Here is a 19,803-nt window from a genome sequence, read left to right on the forward strand (position 1 = left end):
GCCTGGTCCATTGCTGCCTTTGCTCATGGGGATGTGTGTGCGTGTGAGAGAGGGAGAGACAACAGGATAGGGACCTGGGCCAGGGTGGAAGTCATGTGGTTTCCTGGTTCCTTGGGTGAGTATGTTGATGGAGTGTGAGGACTGTGGGTTCCCTGCACTCCCCCTTTGTACTAGAGACCACTACAGAGTCCAGCACTTCCTAAATGCAGGTCCCATTTAAAGCACATGGCTTCCCGCAAAGAATCATGGGAACTGTAGTTTGTTAACAGGGCTCTGAACTGCAGCTCTGTGTAGGGGGTGGGTATAGTTCCCAGGATTCTCAGGGGACGATGACCATGTGCTTCAAACGTATGGCATGGATGTGACCAGTTTCCGCAGAGGTTCATTGGGTTCTGCTCCCCAACCACAGCCCGCTGAGATGTACTGCAGGACACCCCGAGTTTCCTTTGAGTTTCAGATTCCAGAAACTCCACTATACATATGGAACTCACCACATGGCCGTTGGATCCTGTCTGAACAACCCCGATGCAACACAAAACTTAAAGAGTGAAATGCTTTTTGCATACAGTGAAAATGAAACTTAGCGGAAAGTGGCAAAACCTAACTACCTACTTCTCTGAGATGATTTCTACTACCATTACTGATAGGTTACACTTCATGTGCAGCGACAAGTGCTTTCTCCCATAGAGCGATCCATTTTTTGTTCCTGCTTTTTCCCCCTAACCCTGCGGCATCATAACATGTCTGCAGCATAAAGCAATAGTGTTGACACTTCACTGGCGCAGCGGTCAAAATGTCCCATACAAAGCACTTATTTAACGCGGCAGGGGTCTGCCTGCCTCTAGTTTGACTTACCAGCTCTGTCAATATTTCTCAAATAGAAGCATTTCCCAAAAAAGTAAGCTACAGAAACAAATACATGGTATTTCTATTAAACTTTTACCAACCTTTGATAACTGTGTCTCCGGCATGCTTCGTTTCAGGCAGCTACACAGAGCAGCATTTACATTCTTTTATTTACCAAACTCAGTGCATTACTGTAATCAGCATTCTGAAAGTAGACCAAACAGGCAAGAATGGAGCCCAAGGCAGGCAGCTGCACAATACAGCGCCCACATTTTTTGCAGGGAGGGGGGAGAATGGAATTCATGCTTCCACCCACAGGACTATTTTTTATTTTTATTTTTTTGGTACTGCTGTATAAAGTTGGTGGAAGGGTGATGCTGGCAATTCTGAAGGCTGAGAAACTCGTACATTTTAATCGACACTAATTATAGCTGGACATGCCGAATCAAAGTGTACAATCTGATGTAAAGCAATAGAATTGGATATTTGAACCGACAAACACCATATCCCGAACCACCGCTCCCCCTCTATTTAATAAAATTGCTTAGATAAAATTCATTCACCTTTGAGCCTTCAGACACCTGGAGATTATTCATTTCAGGCAAAGAAGCATTAAAACTGGACGTTCTTGAACTGAAAGGAGGTGGAGCTGTTGAAGATGCTTCACATGGTGTGGAAAGAGAGTCAATGTGGTTTGTGTCCTCAGAAGGGGAAAGTGTCATGATCTGTTAAAAGAAGGAACAAGGCTAAGGCTAAAGGCAGGATGGAATTCCTCCTGAGGAAGCGACACTGAAATGAAGCGGGAGCTTCACAAACCCTTGCATTGCTCATTTTCAGTGGAGTGTGCGCAAAGCAAATTGGTGTGGATTGTTGCCCAGCAAATGACACCATTTTTCTATGAAGAGCCTCTAAATAATAATACTGAAAATAATGTAATATTCTCCACTAGTAATCACTATACAGTTTAAGCTTGTGATTATATTAATTCCATTAAGCTTTCTGTGTATATTAAAATCTGTTTTAAAAAGCCTATTCCAGGTTATTGCTTTCCTTCCTTTTTGATGGAAAACAGAAGTTACATTATCAAATGGGGGGGGGGAAGAGTTCAAGGGGGCCATTTAATTGAATGTGACATATAGTAACAAATGGAATAAAGACCCACTTATCCTATTTGATATTTTCTGTATGCAGAACTTGCCTCTAACAGTGCAATCCTATATATGTCTACTGAGAAGTAGGCTCAACTGGATCCAATGGAGCTTACTCCTGAATTGCTGCCTGAATCTTTTTATGTTTGCCAACTATGAAAAGAAAATTAAGAAGAACGTACTTACCTATGTAGGGTCTAACCCTTTCTGTGTTGCTAGCAATCAGTTTAAGTGTAAGAATCATGGGTTTCTTTTCATACTATATATATATATATATATATATATATATATATATATATATATATATCCAGCAACCTATAATTTAACTACTTACTAGTTGCGACTGTTCTAGAATTTGACTTGTAGTTAGGTCTTCCTCCTCCGATGACTCATCCGAATCTTCATGGTTTATTTTGTTTAGGCTGGGTGTACTTCCTGAAAGCTGGCTTTCTTCCAGAAGCTGCATATCACACTTGTCCAGACTATCAAGAGAACGCCTGCGTACTCCCCAGTTGAAATTGTCCATGCTTTCACCCTGCAATCACAGCATTGGTTTGTTTTCTCTGCCACAACAATTCTCCACCCCCCCCAAGCTTTATTTAGCAACATTTCATAAGGTCAGTAAGGATTTAAAGAAAGTTAGACTTTTAGCTGCAAAAATATTTTTCATATAAATTAGCAATATATGAAGAATAATAATCCATAAATATGAATGATCCAGAAAGGTGAAGCTACAGCAATTCCTAAAGGGAGCTGACAACATTGCGGTCAACAGATCCCTTCTTCACCACCCAAAAAGTCGCCTGCATGTCAACTTTTGATCTTCAATGGGGAGGTGCACTTTGAGGACCATGGGGCAGCTACACCCCCATTTAAAAGTAAACGGCACCATCCGCTGGACAGCATTTCTGTCCACTGAAATTATCGCAAACTGTTGGAACAGCAGCAAAATTGTTTTAATCGATTGCTATTTTATGCATTATGTGTTTATGAAAAGAGCACAATAGCAAACCTCAGGCAAAATATTCCAGGTTTTCTATACGACACACATGAACACAATACTCAAGTGCAGAGTGAAGGCAGAGCTAACACTTTCAATTTAGCATGCACAATGCAAGGTGTCAAATCAGCAGAGCCTTCGGTTTTAATCCCACTTTTGCTTTACAGATTAGACATTAATTTCATAGGTACAATTTTTTTAAAAAAATTAAAACCATTTTATTTTTGACATTTTTTTAAAAAAAGGAAAACAAAGACATGCTCTGTTTTATTCCTAGTTTAGGTTCTACAGCACAATCCTATACTTGTTTACTGAGAAGTCAGTTCCCCTATGTTCAGTGGAACTTACTCTTTAATAAGCATGTTTAGGATTGCAGCCTCAGCCACTGAGACATGTCTGATTCTGGAAATGAAGCCTGAGTATTTGTGGGACATTTTTGCCAGTCATATACTTACTAATAAAGCAACATTTAAGATATTGGCAGGTAGCACTGAAACAAATGTAGAAACCCAAATTTTAATGTTTCAGTAAAGATAGGGGCTGGTAAGAGGATCTAACTATGACTTTCGCCATAAACTCCAATTCCTCAGGCATGTTTGGAAAGGAAAAATCTGGATTTTACCATAAAAAACTGACAGTTGCCATTGTTGCATTTGCTTAAATGTAAACCTTTTACTTATTTGAGCATTTTAACATTGGAGTAATGGAATGCAGGAAGCCCACAACTTATCTGGGGGGTTGCGTTCCAGAGATTGCACCTAACACCAAAATCACATATGGTCAAAACCCATTAGGTGGGATTGCCAAAGTTATTTGCCCTGGACGCTCACCCCCTTTCTACTTATTATTATTTTTTACATTTGCCGTGTGTGTAAAGCTGAACGTGCACATGTTAAACGTGTGTAAGTGAGGGGGACGCTCTCATCACTACCTGGAAATTTTGGGGACTGGACCTGGGAACCTTCTGCGTGCAAAGCGGAATTGCAGCCTTTCCCTATTCCTGTTAAATGTCTGGAATTGGCACAGAAATTTAAACTGGCAGGATTTCTTAAGCATTACCATTAAAGACTTCAGTTTTATTCAGCAAGAATCAAGCTATGCAATTTTATGATTCTATATATAATTTGAACTCTTTTTCTTTTGCACAAATAGCTGGAATAAATACTTGTACATATATCCATATATACAGTATGTTTTTTAAAAACATATGTCACAATGATATGTCACTTAGAACCTAGTCAAGGTTCAAAGATTGCAAAGAATGGCAAAAGCAGATGAACAGGCCACTCCCATTCACCCTAGGCTTCTATGGGAGGCAAGGCAGAATATAAATTGAATAAGTAAAATAATAAATTTTCTTATAATGCAACATTATGGGCTTTCACCAATGATTTTTTGATTTCATGGCTCTCACTGTGAGTGAGATCTGTGAACCCCACCTTGAGATTTTATAGTAGACTTAACACTTGAATCAGTTCCTCGTTCTTTAGAACTATAAAACATTTCTAAAGCATAGCAAGAAGTGGAACCTTCGTTAAACACATAACACACACACACACGCTGAAAAAGCAGAATATATCACAAGATACAAACAAGGCATTACATCTACTAGCACATGTGAGTTCAAATAGCATTATCTTACCTGAAGTTCCTGAATAGCAGATATAACAAATAGGAAACAAATAAAGAAAAGTATTTGTAAACATACTTAATTTAAACACACTCTTTATAGACATTTGCCCTACAATCTAAATGAATGCTACTAAACTGATAAACTTATCCCTTCTTGTAACTTTACAGAAGCTTAAAAATACCATGATACTGATTTCACAACCTAATTAAAAAATACTGAATCGTGGCAACTGGCGACTCTATGAACAATCTAATCAGCATTTATCTGTGCATGATATGAGCAACTGGAAAACAAGGTACTGAAAAACGGTATTAGCAGTTCCGAACACTGTTTAATTCCCATATATGTACAGGAAGTTCCGATCTACCACGTCTAAATTATTGGTCTATGAAGTCGCTGAAGCAGCAATCCTATACCAATTTACCTGGAAGGAAGAGCCATTGAACTCAATGGGACTTATTTCCATGGAGGATTGCACGGTGAAACAAATAGTCACCACTTCTGTCAAGCCGAAAGTTGCTTCTATGTTTTTAATTGTTTTAAAAGCTATTTGTTAAGGCATTTCAGGGCAAAGACGTTAAGATTCAATAACAGGAAACACGTTACAGCACTGCCTAATAATCCTGCTATTGTTAAGAATGAATGTGTTTTTCCATTATATACTCCACTTTTGAAGGCTTTGTATCTTCAAAGCAATCATTCCAGCCTGGAGCTAGCCTGTTCCCTACATGTAAACTCTGAATACGGGTCACAAGAGTCAAACTTCCCATGTGAAACCTGGAGCGGTTGAGAGGTCTTGCGGTATTTCAGACACCGTACAGTTAACTAAGTCCCCAGTTTGAACTATCTAAGTAAAGGGGAAAGACCCTCTGCTATTTCCGTTCAGATTCCTGACAGACTAATTGCTATTCCTCCTGAAACTAGTGGGTAAACAGCATTATATTTTTGAGAGAAAATTGGTGGTTTTTTTTAAAAAAAACCACCTTTATCTGTTTGCATAGCTTTATGGCAAAATAAAATAAAATATAATAATAATAATAATAATAATAATAATAATAATAATAATAATAAATAATGCATGAAATGCATTCACAGAAATGGGATAGCCTGTTTATAACCCAGAGAACTGCACCAAAATGGGCAGACAAGGTAGGTATAATGGCTCCTTTTGTCCACGTCACTCCTTTGTCTACAGCAGCAAACAAGGCTGTGTGTCTGAATACTGCAGATAATAGCCGAAGTGCATGTGCAAACACTGGCTGAAAAGCAACTGCAGCTCACTCAATTTCTTAACTATGGTTAAGAAATCAGCAGTATTCCAAACCCATATTAGGAGGCACAGTGGCTATGCCTGCAAGTAACAATGTTTATTATTTATTACATTTCTACACCATCCTTCATCTGAGGATCACAGGACCGTTTACAATATATATTAAAAAACACACACAAAAATGTACAACATAGTAACAAACAGAAGCAATACCCCCCCCTTTAAAAGGCCATAGATTATCTAATTAGTCAAAGGCCTCAGAGGAGAGGAATGTTATCGCCTGGCAAGCCTTCCTGGACAAAGCATTGCATAAAGGGCATGTAAAACAATAAACCATGGTTTGGTGCTACATGGATGAGTCTCAGCAAACCCAAGCAAATTGCCAGACTCACACATTTCCTCCCCCCTTTCCTTGGGCCTAGTAGCTGGGCTGGGGTGGGAGAGGAGATTTCTGCCAAATTTAGTTTCACTTTTAAGGATTCTCAGATTAGCATTACTTGCAAATCTGCCAAAGCAACCTCTCCTGCGTTTCGTAATATACCCAAACGAGGGGTTACAAAGCTGGCGTACTAAACTACTGAAAAGGTAAAGGTAAAGGACCCCTGGCAGTTAAGTCCAGTCGCTAATGACTCTGGGGTTGCGGCACTCATCTCGCTTTACAGGCCAAGGGAGCCAGTGTTTGTCCACAGTTTTTCCGGGTCATGTAGCCAGCACGACTAAGCCGCTTCTGGCAAAACAGAGTAGCACACAGAAACGCCCTTTACTTTCCTGCCGGAGCGGTACCTATTTAGCTACTTGCACTTTTTGGTGTGCTTTTGAACTGCTAGGTTGGCAGGAGCTGGGACAGAGCAATGGGAGCTCACCCCGTCGCGGGGATTCAAACCGCCAACCTTCTGATTGGCAAGCCCAAGAGGCTCAGTGGTTTAGACCACAGTGCCACCCGTGTCCAACACTAAGTGGAAATTCTTTAAAAGCAGAGAACAAACTCAGATGCTCTCTTACCAATATGCGCAGAGAAGGAAGAGAAAAGAGGGGCAAATGCGTGGAGATGTTTCATGGCTGAATGATGTAACATACATGGAAAACTCAAGAACTGTGCAATGTGGTACAATGGATTATATCAATACATTACCGTAGTAAGTTAATGCATTGCATTGAGTACCACTTAGCAGCTTGTTTTTGACTCCTTAGAAATTTATCTTGGCATTAGGTGGCATAGAAATTAATAAATAATTTAGGATTCCTATAGCATGAGGTTCTACTTGCGCAATGGGCTCCCCAGAACCCCGGAGCAGATTTTGAGGGTGTGTGGGAAGCTGAAGGGAAGAGAAGAGGGAAGCCCTGTTGCATGAGCCAAACAGCAGCACCATAATTTCTCCATTTGTACAACTCATTTGTGGCAACCAGTGTTTGCCTGTCCAATCCATAATTCCTCTTTAAAAGCTATTTCATAAAGTTTATTAAAAACTGGCTTCTGAAAAAAAAGACAAAGCAGGACTTTGGATTCTCTTCAGGTGAAAGCAAGGGAAGTCTTACTCATAGCAAACCCCTTTGTCCACAGTGGAACATACTGCTGAGTCACCATGCACAGGATTTCACTACAAATGGATTGAATACCAGTCTGAGCACAGATTTTAAATCATGCAAACCAAAGAGCTATTCTCACGCACTAAACTGAGTTAGTCACACAGGTTTTAAAGAGAATATATTAAAGAAAGCTAGGATAGCATTAGCTAGGTGGCAATTCTTTCTGATCCCCCCCCACCCCGGAAAGAAACAATACTTACTTTATTTCTCAATTATATTTATATATTTTATTGCTGTCCTACTTACAACCTCTTCAAGCAAGTACCATGAAAAACCAGTACTCCTCGACTGGAGCTATTAAAGGGCTAATATAGAACAGCCTTATGGAGTTATCTCGACACCTTCCCCAGCAGCTTGCTATTCTTCAGTCCCCTTCCCCAGCAGCTTGCTATTCTTCAGTCCCCTTCCCCAGCAGCTTGCTATTCTTCAGTCCTCAAAGGAATTTGCTTCTGGAGTGACTGGCTACTTACTTGAATTCTTTTCCCCACACTAGTTTAATTGCTGCTTATCCAGCTGTTGCCCCATTGTATCAATTTTGTATTGCAGCTGAGGCACCTAATTGACTTTACTCATTAAGGTGCACTAAGGAGTTTCATCCTTCAGTCAGCCCCAGCCCCACCCCTCCAACTCATCTGAATGCAGCCCACAAGGCAGGCTGGCCCTCCAGCTGTTGCCCAACTACAGCACCTATCATCCCTGGCCGTTGGCTATTATTTCCTGGAGCTGATGGGAGTTCTTGTTCAGTAGTATCTGGAAGGTCAAAGGGGATCTATACACGCTTGCTGTTCTACTCCAAGCTGCAGGTGAGGATTGCATTTTGAAAAGTTAAAATAAACAAATGCCTGTGTATAGAAAGCTAGCCGTGTGAATTATTGTTGGCCTGCCCCTGACACCACAGTGACCTCCATGTCAAGAAGCCAGATAAGCAACTCTGCCAGCTGCAGCTGCCCAGCAGATCACAGATTGGCCTGGGACACATTCTAGGGCAGGGGTCAGCAAGGTTTATCTTGCCTGGGCCAGATTGCGCCCGTGATTTCCGGCATCTGCACAGATGTGATTTCCGCCTCTGCAGACGCAATTTCTGGTGCCGCAGAAGCGAGTCCCTGTGCTGTGCTAGTTTAGAGCAGTCGCGAGTGGGCGGCTTGGTTCAGGGGTGGCTTGTGGGCTGGTCAAATGACCTCCGCAGGCTGTCTCTGGCCCATGGGCCTTAGGTTGGTGACCCCTGCTCTAGGGGAATTTATCTTTCGGGTGTAAGGAAAAGAGGGAGGGTGGCATGTGAATGCCCTCGTGGATGAGAACGCCTGTCCAAAATTGCCCCTCTTTGCTTTCTGGCCCTGTTTCCCCTCCTCCTCACTTAACCGCCCTTCTCCCCATAGCGCAACGGATGTGGCAGCGCCTTGCCTCCTCCAGCCCCTAACGCTGACGTTTTCTCCAGTCAAACAGATATAATTATTCCCAGAGGGAGCAGATCTGCATTACCAGTAAAACGCCGTACCAAAAAAAGAAACAAAATGAAGCAAAAGCAAGGCGTTCCAATACCCTTCAAGTATATGATGTAAGCTGGATAATATGCCCTCCCAGCAACTCCGGTCAAAGACAAACTGACAGGCTTTTACCTGCCAAGACCTGATTGCAGGCCCTCGGGCTTCTGTTTTTCTCCTACGAGAGCTGATGAGAATTGCTAACACCATAGAGTGGAGCAAAAAAGGCGCAGGGGCTTTTAAGTGCTGGGGATTTCATCGCGTTTGTGCTGCATAAACATCACATATGCACATACACACATGCACGGGCCTATGCTTAGGTTTTGGGAGAGCACTGATGAAAGCATCTGATTATAAGGCTTGTGCAGTGTGTTCATTAAATTCAAAGCATGCATCCTGTTAATGATTGGGCATGTCAGACATTTGGCTGTACTGAATCTTTAAAATTTTAATGCACGGAAACCTTAGTATCACTACAAATCACTAAAATGTTCAGCCCTAGTCTTCTGTAGCATGCATTAAAGTGTGTATTGAGGGTTTGTTTTTGTTTTTTTAAAAATGAAGCATATAAAGAGGAAAAAAGGTGTATGTTTAAGGAAGGGGATAGTAACCTGTCGAAAGTTAGGCTACCGCACTAACACTCTATAAACACTTATCGTTGCTCAGCTAAGTCTTTGCTAGAATATAAAGAGGACATTATTTACTGTTGGGGAAGTGCTAAAATGTGGCTTAATCTGCAGTAAGAGCAAAGTTTGTTGAGAGAGAATGTACCATACCTCCCCGTCCTCCAGCTCCACATCGAGGAAATCGAAATCCCTAAAGACTCTGAACTGCTGCTCGCTGTTTGAATCGTCCATGTTCTCTTGCTCGCGGGCTCCGTCCTCGGAAGCCACCAGGCTCGTCTGGTGCTCAATCAGATCCAAATCTCCACATGAAGAAAAAATCACCTAAAAGTCAAGAGGGATTTTTCTATTAAAAACAAAACAAACTCTTCCTCTACGACGCTCTTTTGTTAGTCTAATGGGCTTTTCAGAAAGCTGTACACACCTAATTCCTTCAGTGGGTATTTTTAGAAGGCTCCTTTTTATTATTTATGTTGGACAGGTGCCTTCAGATTAAACTCATACTAAGACGCAACTATGAGCTGCAGGAACACGTCCAAGCTACCTCCTAATGGGTGCAGATTGATGCTTCCTTAGTATTTATATGCATTTATGGGAACAGAATGCAACTGCGGGAAGGGCACAGAAAAGGGGTAAGCCAGCCCTTTTGTTTCTCAGTTGTTACAAGGGAAAGCATGCAGATGAATTAGAATGTGTTACATTTCAGCTGTTATTATTTACAAATATGTTTGAACTTCATCATTCCACAACCATGGCGCTAACTGTGCTTTTCCATCAATGGGGGAAGTTTATTTGTGGACTGTGTCTATACACTCTTAGATGCAAGAGAGGGTAGGGGGGGTTGGGGGAGAAAGTGGGAGAGAGAGGTCTGTCTGCAGCAGCTGTTTTTCCAACTGCCTCTTACAGCTGATTTTCTACAGTTACTGATTGGCATCAGTTTTAGCAGAGGAAATGGCAAAAACAAAAACTGGAGGGTAAGGGCATTCCCCCCCCCCAAACGAACAAATAAATGCAGCATGTACATTTTTGAACTTGGGGTGGGGGAGTGGGCAGACTGAGAAATGTTAGGCAGATGATACAGATGTACTACTAGCCATTTCTTGTCACCTATGGAAGACCTGACTCATATCAGAGACCCATATGTTTAGCCGAAAAGGAATTCCAACAACCACGGTTTCATTTCTACCCTATCCTTTTATCTCCTATTTTGTTTCCGTATGTATAAGCCAGAATGGACTTTGAATTCTTAAATTTCTAAAATGTTCAGGAAGTATAACGGTCAGAGGCAGATAGTCACAATGCCTAAATGAACAGTTAAGTAATTCTGAAATGAGTTAGCCAGCAAGCCATATCTTAACAAAGCCATCGAGAGATAATTGCTTGATAAGGGGAGTGGGTAGGTTGGTGGGTAGACACATTATTTTATTTTAGTTACTTAACAAAATTTATATACCACTTGATTCTGGTAAAACCTCTACTGGCTAGCAAGAAGTATTATAGTGGTCAGTAAAGAGCAGTTAAAAACAATTAAAACATGTAAAAATAATTAAAACTTAACAGTAAAAGAGATTAAAACACAGCAGCATCTACATGTATGGATAGGCTTGCCTAAACCAACAACAATGTTTTAACAGGCACATCTATTGCTTGCGTTTGGCTGAGAAACAGCATTCATTATGGAAGGGTCACATCATGCCAGCAAACTGAAGATAAAATTTAGAGCTGCACCTTTGAACTGTTTATGAATAAGCCCTAGAAGGAGAAATATGAGACTTACCGAAGGGTTTTTGCTCAGGCCGACTTCTTGACCACAAAGCGTAAGAACGTGCACTAACTTTTCTTTTGTCCTTTTCTTTTTTTAAAAAGGGGGAAGACAGAGAAAGAGAGAGAGAAAGGAGTTTAAGCAATGCCACACATTTCAGAGCTCAAATCATAGAAGAAAAAATAGGGAGCATTTAACAAACATCGAAAGCTCCACTCCTGATGTCTCCTAATTTTAGCCAAACCTTGTCTTTTATAATTTCATATGGATAAAGTTTTTGTAGGTGTTTTAGGATTTTTTTTCAAAAGCTCAATTCCTGAAACTGGGTAGGCATTTTGTTTACTTATAAAAGTATTTATATATCAGCCTCCCATAAAATATCAGGGCGGTGGTTCAGCAACATTTTAAAAAATTTAAAGCAATACAAAACAATTTTTAAAATGATGGGCTACTCAAGAAAAAGTTAAACCACTACCTAGGCCTGTTAGCACAAAAAAGGTCTTCAAGAGACGCCTGAAAGTCAAAAGTGAGGATTGTCTGCCAAATGTCTGCTGAAAGTGTTCCACAGCATAGGGCTGAGTTCTGCTTGAAGTAAGACATGTCTCTGTAACACGGGGGACAACTGAAAGCACTTCTCCAGATGATCCCTAGATTTTACCTGAGAATACTGAGGCCTCTTCCAGCTAACAGGAACAAGGACATTGGAGTTAGACCCAGAAGATGTTGAAGAAGTGCTACGGGTGACAGGCATTATTCTAGGCTTTCCATCCCTGCCTGAAGAACTCTGTAGCTCATCATATCGCCTCCCAATAATTGGAGTCTTAAAAGAAAACAATGAACAGTATTTAGCATTTTGAAGGGCTTTACAGTAAGAGTTTTTTGATGCTGGACCCACGAGTGGTGGACTTTCCTTGGAGGTTTTTAAGCAGATGTCAGATGTCCATCTGTCATATATGGTTTAGTTCAGATCCCTGCATTTCAGAGGGTTAGACTAGATGACCCTTGGAGTTCTTTCCAACTGTACAATTCTATGATTCTACAATTCTATAAGGCAGGGCTGAAGAGCACTCCCTAAGCATCGCCCTCTGGAACCACCATCCAAGTAGGACCAGAACCACCACAAAACTGTGCCACCCACCCCTAACTCAGTCGTTCCAGAAGGATACCATGGTCGATGGTATTGAAAGCCACCGAGAGGTTGAGGACAATTAACAGGACACATTTCCCCCCCTCTCAACAGAGGTCATCATACAGGGATCAGTTTCTGTGTCAAAGTTGGGCCTAAACCCCGATTGAAGTTGATCTAAAATTAAGTCTCCTCCAAGAGAACCTGGATCTGATCTGTGGCAACCCTGGATCTGGTTTGTCCAAGAAAGAGAGATTGGCAACTGGCTGGAAGTTACTTAGATTCTCCAAATCCAGGGAGGGTTTCTTGAGGAATGGTTTTTACCATTGTTTCCTTTAATCAGGCAGGGACCACCCCTCTCTCACAAGGTGGCGTTAATCCCCGCCCCCCGGCCCAGCCAGCTGTCCCCTCCCTGCTAGTTTTTATCAGGCAGGAGGGGCAACAGTCCAAAGTGCAAGTAGTCAACCACACAATTCCAAGTACCTTGTCCGCATGCCTCATTGAAACCCATGTTTAAGATTATGTGCTTTAAAATGATACAGTATTTCTATTTGCTTCAGCTTTCAAAGGGATATGCACTGGACACGCAGATTTATCGTGACAAGAATATAGTACCTCAGAAATATCAAAATGGAAGTCTAACGTTTTCCCAGGTAGTTCTTTGGAAGCGTTGTTCCATACACGGTGTATTTCCATTTTTGAAAGATCGCTGTGCTGTTGGTAGGAGGGCAAAACCAGGCTTGCTGAGCGTGAAACTACCAACTTCAATATATTTAGGGCTTCTCGCCAGTGAATGCTCTGGAAATAATTTTTCACAAATATATAGCATATTATATATTAAATAGGAACAAAATCTACGAGAAGAGGAAGAACATCACACACAATAAAATTACTTACTATTAATTAATTACAACATAACAATTTGGGTGCTCAGTAATAATACTAGTTTCAAATGCAAGACAGGTTTGACAGTATATACACAGAATGTATATATACCGCATAGAGTTAAATGAGAATATTAGTATAGTATATTATCCTTTTCAGACCATGAATTAATTCTCCAACTGAGAATAAAGAGGACTGAATCAGCTTTGAATATTTTTTCTTGTAACGCTGGAATTAGGCACAGAATTTTACATTCTTACATTCTTGCCTTTTTTTGAAATCATTTCTAACTTTTGTGATTCCAGCAAAAAGCAAAGAAAACTTGGGTAGTGTTTAGACAGGAGTCTGATTTTATTTCCAATATAATTTAATTGCACAAACATTTCCCTGAACCAGGACCCTTCCTCTGAGTGACAGGTTAAGGATGGAGGGGAAAAAAGGGGATCTGGAGTGTAGTGATAACTGCAGTAATTTTGCCTTTTGTTTGTGCTTTCCATCTTTCCATTACTCCTTGCAGAAAAAGGCCAAATTGTCTGGAAATGTGTATCTCAGAAGCGGAATGAATCAGAGTAAATGCATGATATTCTGGGTGTGAATTCTGCAACTGATTCTGAATGCAGAATTTGGATTTAATGTCTACAGAAGTTGGGGCTGACTCAAGCAGCAGTTGTGGACTTTGGATTTTCAAATTTCAGCAGCACCCTGTGCAATGCTAAGATTTGGTGCCCCCCGCCTCTCACGCTCCTTTCTACAGCATTGTTGTGGCTCCCCCTGCAGCACGGCACCCAATGAGGTCAATCTGGTCATGCTACCCCAAAACCACCTCTGGCCGCAGCATATGTGCAGCAAATCAGACACAATGCCAAAGCATAGCTTGCCACTATGTGAACAAGCCTGGTCTGTGTTTTCTCTTCCACTTCCCCAAAATTCCCCCTTCTCATTTCTCATGTGATAGTCTGCCACATTTCAGAGGAAAGGTTTGACTTGCCACTAACTTAGGAGTGAAAGGGAAAGCTAGGTTACATGAGGCCTTTATATTTTATGTGAGTCCATATAAATCCTTTTCTAAATGAGTGAATAAGCACTGGTTTTTTATACAAGCTCTATGAGGTGCATGCAATACCTACCTGCACATATTTTTCAATGGTCTTTAACACCTCCATGTTAAACTGTTTTACGGGAATGCCTGATAGGTCCATATAACTAAGAAGACTATAAATTATCTGCAGAAGGGACTGTTGCATGCTGGGAAGCCCCTTTTCCAGAAGCTGTGAGAAAACATAAACAAAATCATAATCCTTACATTAAAAACACACCCATTTTGCTGTTAAAGAGGTAAAATGGTGAGAGTTGTGGGAGGAACGCAACGTTTCACTTTTCTAATCATTCCATCAGTGCTAGCATTTCAGTTTATCTGGTGGAATAACCTCCCCTCCCCTCTCGCCTTGCACTGTTATGGGGGTTCTCCCACCCCCAGAGAAGATTTGGGGGGTGTAGCAGGCACATGGTGTATGTGTGGAAGAGTCCCATTGCACTAGTGGGACTTATTGAACTGGCTCCCGCTAGTACACCTATTTAGTTGAATCCAGCTCCTAGATAATAACTCTGAAGATCATAGGTTAGAATCTTGCATATTAGTGCACTCGGCTACATACAGATATTCTATTTTGTTATGGAACTCAGATGCAACGTTCTGAAGGATGTCACTTTGCGCCAACTTTTACAATAAAAAATTAATCTATGGAACCTAAACATCCTCATAGTTCATTATCTAAGCCAGCCTACCCACAACGTCCTTGTTTAGCCTTCTTCCACCATTGCTAACCTCTGGCCATGTTGGTGCTTCAAAAGCAAATGTGCTAACTTTCAAAAGCTGGTGCCATTATTGCTTTTTTAATTTCCAAGGAGATTTTCAGGTGTTTTCTTGCATCTATTTTATATGTCCTTCAAACAAACTTGAGTGCCCAGAACCAAGTTGTGCAAAGGAATACCAAGAGCTCAATATTTATATAAATCAAAATAATGTAACACTTGGTAATGCTATTCTAGTTCTCAGTGAACAGTCACAGGAACTATCATAACAATTCTAATACATGGAAAAAGAACTCACTTGTGTATACATTCCTTGTACAGTCCAGGATGATAAATCAGCATAGTCAAAACAATGCTGTAGGAGAGGCAAGATAACAGTTTTTCTTGCACTCCAATGATAGAAGCAAGGAAATTCCGGTTTGTTCAAAAGAGGCTGACATTTTATCCAAAACTGCACATCACAAGGCTATGCCAGGCGTAGGCAAACTCGGCCCTCCAGATGTTTTGAGATTACAATTCCCATCATCCCTGACCACTGGTCCTGTTAGCTAGAGATGATGGGAGTTGTAGTCCCAAAACATCTGGAGAGCCGAGTTTGCCTACGCCTGGGCTAGGCTTACACTGAAGTACATTCCAAAAAGAATGCAAGTTTATGCAGAAGTCAGTTCCATTTATTTCAATGGAACTTATCTCTAAGTAAGTTTCACAAACCCATAGACTTGATTAGTCACAATGCTTTGTTTCGTAAACTTTCATTGCACACTGTGACAACATCCCCGGCAACCTTTAGAGCAGGGATGGTGAACCTACAGTCCGAAGGCGGCCTGCCAAGTCATTTCAACTGGTCCTTCAAGCCGCAGTCAAATCAATGCATTCCAAAGGCACCTGTTCCCCACCTCGCAAAAACTTCGCTTTGTCCTCTTGTGTGCGTCTACCGCCAGGTTGGAGGTTCCCAGGAAATAGGAGGGAGAACTCCTTTCTTTTCCCTGAACACCTCTGACCTGACAGTACGCAAGTGGAAGAGGCATCTTTGTGACGTCAGAAGCAGGCACCCTATCACATCATTGTAATGGGGAGGGCTAGAAACAGTCATTTATGCTGCAGAGAACGATCTGTGAACAGCAAAATAGAGTGTTTCCTCTCCTCCCTGTCACAGTGCTGTAATGAGGGAGCTGTCTCTCTCAAACAGTTCAGAGAAAGAGAGCGCTTCTGCTGTTTATGTGTGTGTACGAGAGAAGGTGCCTCTGGAAAACAGGTTTATTGAGCATTCATCCTGATTTGCTTGCACAGAGGTTATACAATGTCTGCTGTTTATTGTGCATTTGTTCTAATTTATTTATTTTTAAGGGTTAATATCTGTTCTCAGAGTCTCCTGGGGGAGGCATTCCTAGCCTTTGGGCCAATTATATTATTATTATTATATACACACCTACACAAGTACACACACAAAGACACAGGAATTCCTTCACTGAATATTTGGGAACATAATGTGCAACCCCTAACCAGAACTAAACCCAATTCACTTCAATGGGGCTTATTCCCAGATAAATGAGTTAAGATTACAGCCTTAGGAAAGCTGCCAGTAGAAGACAGAAACAAGACCGAGTAGTAGAAACATACCTCAGCTAAATACGTAACCATGTTCACAGTAGTATCGGCAAACGTTTCATGAAGGTAACGGCAAACGACGTTGACCCAGGTTGCACAGTCTCTCGTGTAGCTGTGAGTTTTATAAAGAGTCATGACATGGGCTAGGTTTGACAGCTTGGGGTTCTTTTCTTCTAGACAGACCTGATGACATATAAGGAACATGAAAGTTATGTTAACAGCGATCCAAAAACAACCCTGGGATTTAATTAGACCTACGACGAATTGAAGACGGATGGTACCTGAGCAATCCTTTCTGCGATATCCTTGCAGAACTGATTTGGGCCATCAAAGTGCTGAATTAAATGAGGCAGGAGGCACAGAACATTCAATGGAAATCCTGGCGCACACAAAAAAGTAGAAATTTGAGAAGGCATGAATAATACAGATTTCAAACTACTTTATGCTGCCATAATAAAGGCATATATACCTCCACTTTAAAACATCCTGTATTTACATAAAAACGTGTCAAGCGCATGCAGTGTGATATTATATTTGGAGGATTAGTTTCTTATATGCAAAACGTAATGATTATTATCAATTGCTGAGGGACATATTCCTTATAATAGATACTTGACCTTTTAGCTAAAAATGCAGAAGAAATGCAATCAATCAATGAAACAAAACATCTATCGACTGTACCTATGGCTTGGGAGGAATCCACCATGGACACGCGGGAAACCGGGGTCAACAAGCTGAAGAGCTGCAGCGTAAGGTCCGTGGTGGTAAGGGAAGTGAAACCTTTCAGCAGCAGCTGCTGGAGCCCTGAGAAATCTGTCCATTTCAACTGCCCTTGCAGCTTTTCTAGCTTTTCTCTGTTTTCCACTTTATCCAGTGGCAAATGAACAAGCAGCTTATTCAGCAACCTCAGCGCCATTAGATATTCAAACTCAAAATCGGATTCCATCAAAGCTACAGCAACCCAGAAGATGGTGGCTAACAGGTTCGTAGGGTTGTTAATATTGTTCGGGTCTGTGAGGCTGTCTTTTAAAGAGGACGAGCTCCTGGTTTTGGGGGAGAGGCCCTGCTGAGTGCAAGCCTGTATCCTGTCGAGGGTGGCACTGCGAGGAGGGTCGGAGGATCGGTCCACATCCCCAAACTTTTTTGGCACTGAAAAGCTCCTCTGGTGCCTGCTGCGCTCAGCGGTTGCCGTGTTGCCGCCTGCAGCTCCTGCACTGACATTCAGCTGCCCTGTACTCTTCCGATTTGCGGTCAGCTTTGAACTTGACGTTAAATCCGGTGATGATGAACTAAGCAAAGCAAAACAAAACAAATGTTACTGGGCCCAGTACCTGGAGATCCATGTGAACAGGAGCTGCCCAATTCACCTCAACAGTAAAGAAGGCCTCACTCATGCAATCCCACTCCAAATACAAAACACTTCTCAGCAGTTAAATCAATTCCTCTTCCTTTTTTGCTCTGCATGCAAATAAGAGAACTCATATGAACGCTTTGGAGTCACTGGATCCAGAAGACGGCATTAAGAGCAATTTCGGAAGGCCCAGTTCTAGACTTAGGGTCTCAGTGTACTTTGTATTATGGAGATAAAGTTTTGCTGCCTTTACACGATTTGCAGAAACACAAAACACTGAGGGAAAGGAGCAAAAATGTGCAAGTATGTTAATGAACGTAATTTTTATAGATTTGAGAATTTTGAATAGAGGATATGGTTTACCTGGGTGCAGAATTTGGTTATTTATTTATTTTTTTAGGGCAGAATATACACAGCCTATACCTCAAGAAGATATAAACCAAAAGGAAAATATGGGTAAATTAGATGCAAATAGAAACTGATGCAATCATTGGCAAACCCAGCCACAAGGTGAAGACTAGCGTCTAGTGGGCAGGTTTTGGGTTGTGGTCTGCAGTGTAGCTACATGAGGCATATACGTAGGATTTTTTTTGCTGAGAAAGCTGGCTTGGCCCAGGAATGAGCTCCATTTCTAGCTGTTGGGTAAGTCTTCAATTAGACTAGGAGGGAGGTGCCTGTATATTAACTGGACCCTCATTCTGAGGACGTTTGCTTCCTGCCCAGCTGCCAAATAAGGTTAGGCTTTTAGGTAAGATAATATACTGGGCAAGTTTCACACAGAAGGGGCAGGTTAGCAGCAACCTCTCCATGACTGCGTATATGGAATGAATGCATGCAATCTAACTTTTCAGTTCTCCACTTTTCTCTAACAGGTGATAGGAAATGACATCCCTCCAAGGCAAAGTCTGCCTTGATTAGATTGGGAGGACTTGGCCAATGCCTCTGAAAAAGCAAATCAAACAAGGACAACACAGACAAACCGGGTTCTGTATCCCATCATCCTCCACATTCTAGGAACCATCATCGCAAATTTATTAAAGGGGGGTAGAGGAATGCTCATGAAAGAGTTGTGTCAGAGATCTGTCAACGCAGAGGCACATGAAACCCAGCCTTGACAATATGACACCGAGTCAAAGCCAAACACGGCCATTCATGTGGCACCCAGCAGGATAGTTTCCTCTGTGGGCCATTTAAATAAAATGCCCATCATTCCGCTGTTTGAAAGAATTAGTAAAACTGCTGTGATTGGTGACACAATGGGAACAGAGGTCACCATTGCTGGGAAGGAAGAAAGGAGGGTGTTTCCCCCCCCCTTCCCACTAGTCACAGTTCCGTTCTGTATCCCCAAAGTCAGTGCTTCCAATCTCCTGAAGTTAAGCGGCACAACTGAGATGGGAGAGAGAAGAAATATGCTCAAAGATAAATAGAATACTTTACTGATAACCCTGAAGAATGGCAACTACTGATATCACAGAATGGACTTTGGTAAACTTAACTAGCTTGATCCACTGGGGGGGGGTGAGTTGGGATATTGCTTTTGTATATTTTTCTCTTTTTTTGTAATTGATTTGTTTAAAAAAGATGAGGTAAATAACACTCATACATCATTGACTTCTGGTCCCACTTACCCTTAAACATTGTCTATAACCCTGAGATGGAAATGGACAATAA

General features: G+C 41.5%; 1 protein-coding gene across 9 annotated transcripts in view; it reads right to left on the bottom strand.

The window, feature by feature from the left end:
• FRY (FRY microtubule binding protein) overlaps nucleotides 1–19,803 on the bottom strand; it is a 192,624-nt gene that overhangs the window by 15,662 nt on the left and 157,159 nt on the right. For all 9 annotated transcript variants that reach the window (XM_083498834.1, XM_083498827.1, XM_083498826.1 and 6 more), the window contains 10 exons: nucleotides 17,463–18,070; nucleotides 17,063–17,160; nucleotides 16,794–16,964; nucleotides 14,489–14,629; nucleotides 13,092–13,274; nucleotides 12,009–12,170; nucleotides 11,366–11,440; nucleotides 9,742–9,912; nucleotides 2,329–2,529; nucleotides 1,410–1,571 (listed from right to left, as the gene is read on the bottom strand). In XM_083498834.1, the coding sequence (XP_083354960.1) occupies nucleotides 1,410–1,571; nucleotides 2,329–2,529; nucleotides 9,742–9,912; nucleotides 11,366–11,440; nucleotides 12,009–12,170; nucleotides 13,092–13,274; nucleotides 14,489–14,629; nucleotides 16,794–16,964; nucleotides 17,063–17,160; nucleotides 17,463–18,070 (1,972 nt within the window). The remainder of the gene's footprint in view (nucleotides 1–1,409; nucleotides 1,572–2,328; nucleotides 2,530–9,741; nucleotides 9,913–11,365; nucleotides 11,441–12,008; nucleotides 12,171–13,091; nucleotides 13,275–14,488; nucleotides 14,630–16,793; nucleotides 16,965–17,062; nucleotides 17,161–17,462; nucleotides 18,071–19,803) is intronic.

Source organism: Podarcis liolepis (assembly GCF_965112155.1).
Source record: "Podarcis liolepis genome assembly, chromosome: 4".
Lineage (NCBI taxonomy): Eukaryota > Metazoa > Chordata > Lepidosauria > Squamata > Lacertidae > Podarcis > Podarcis liolepis.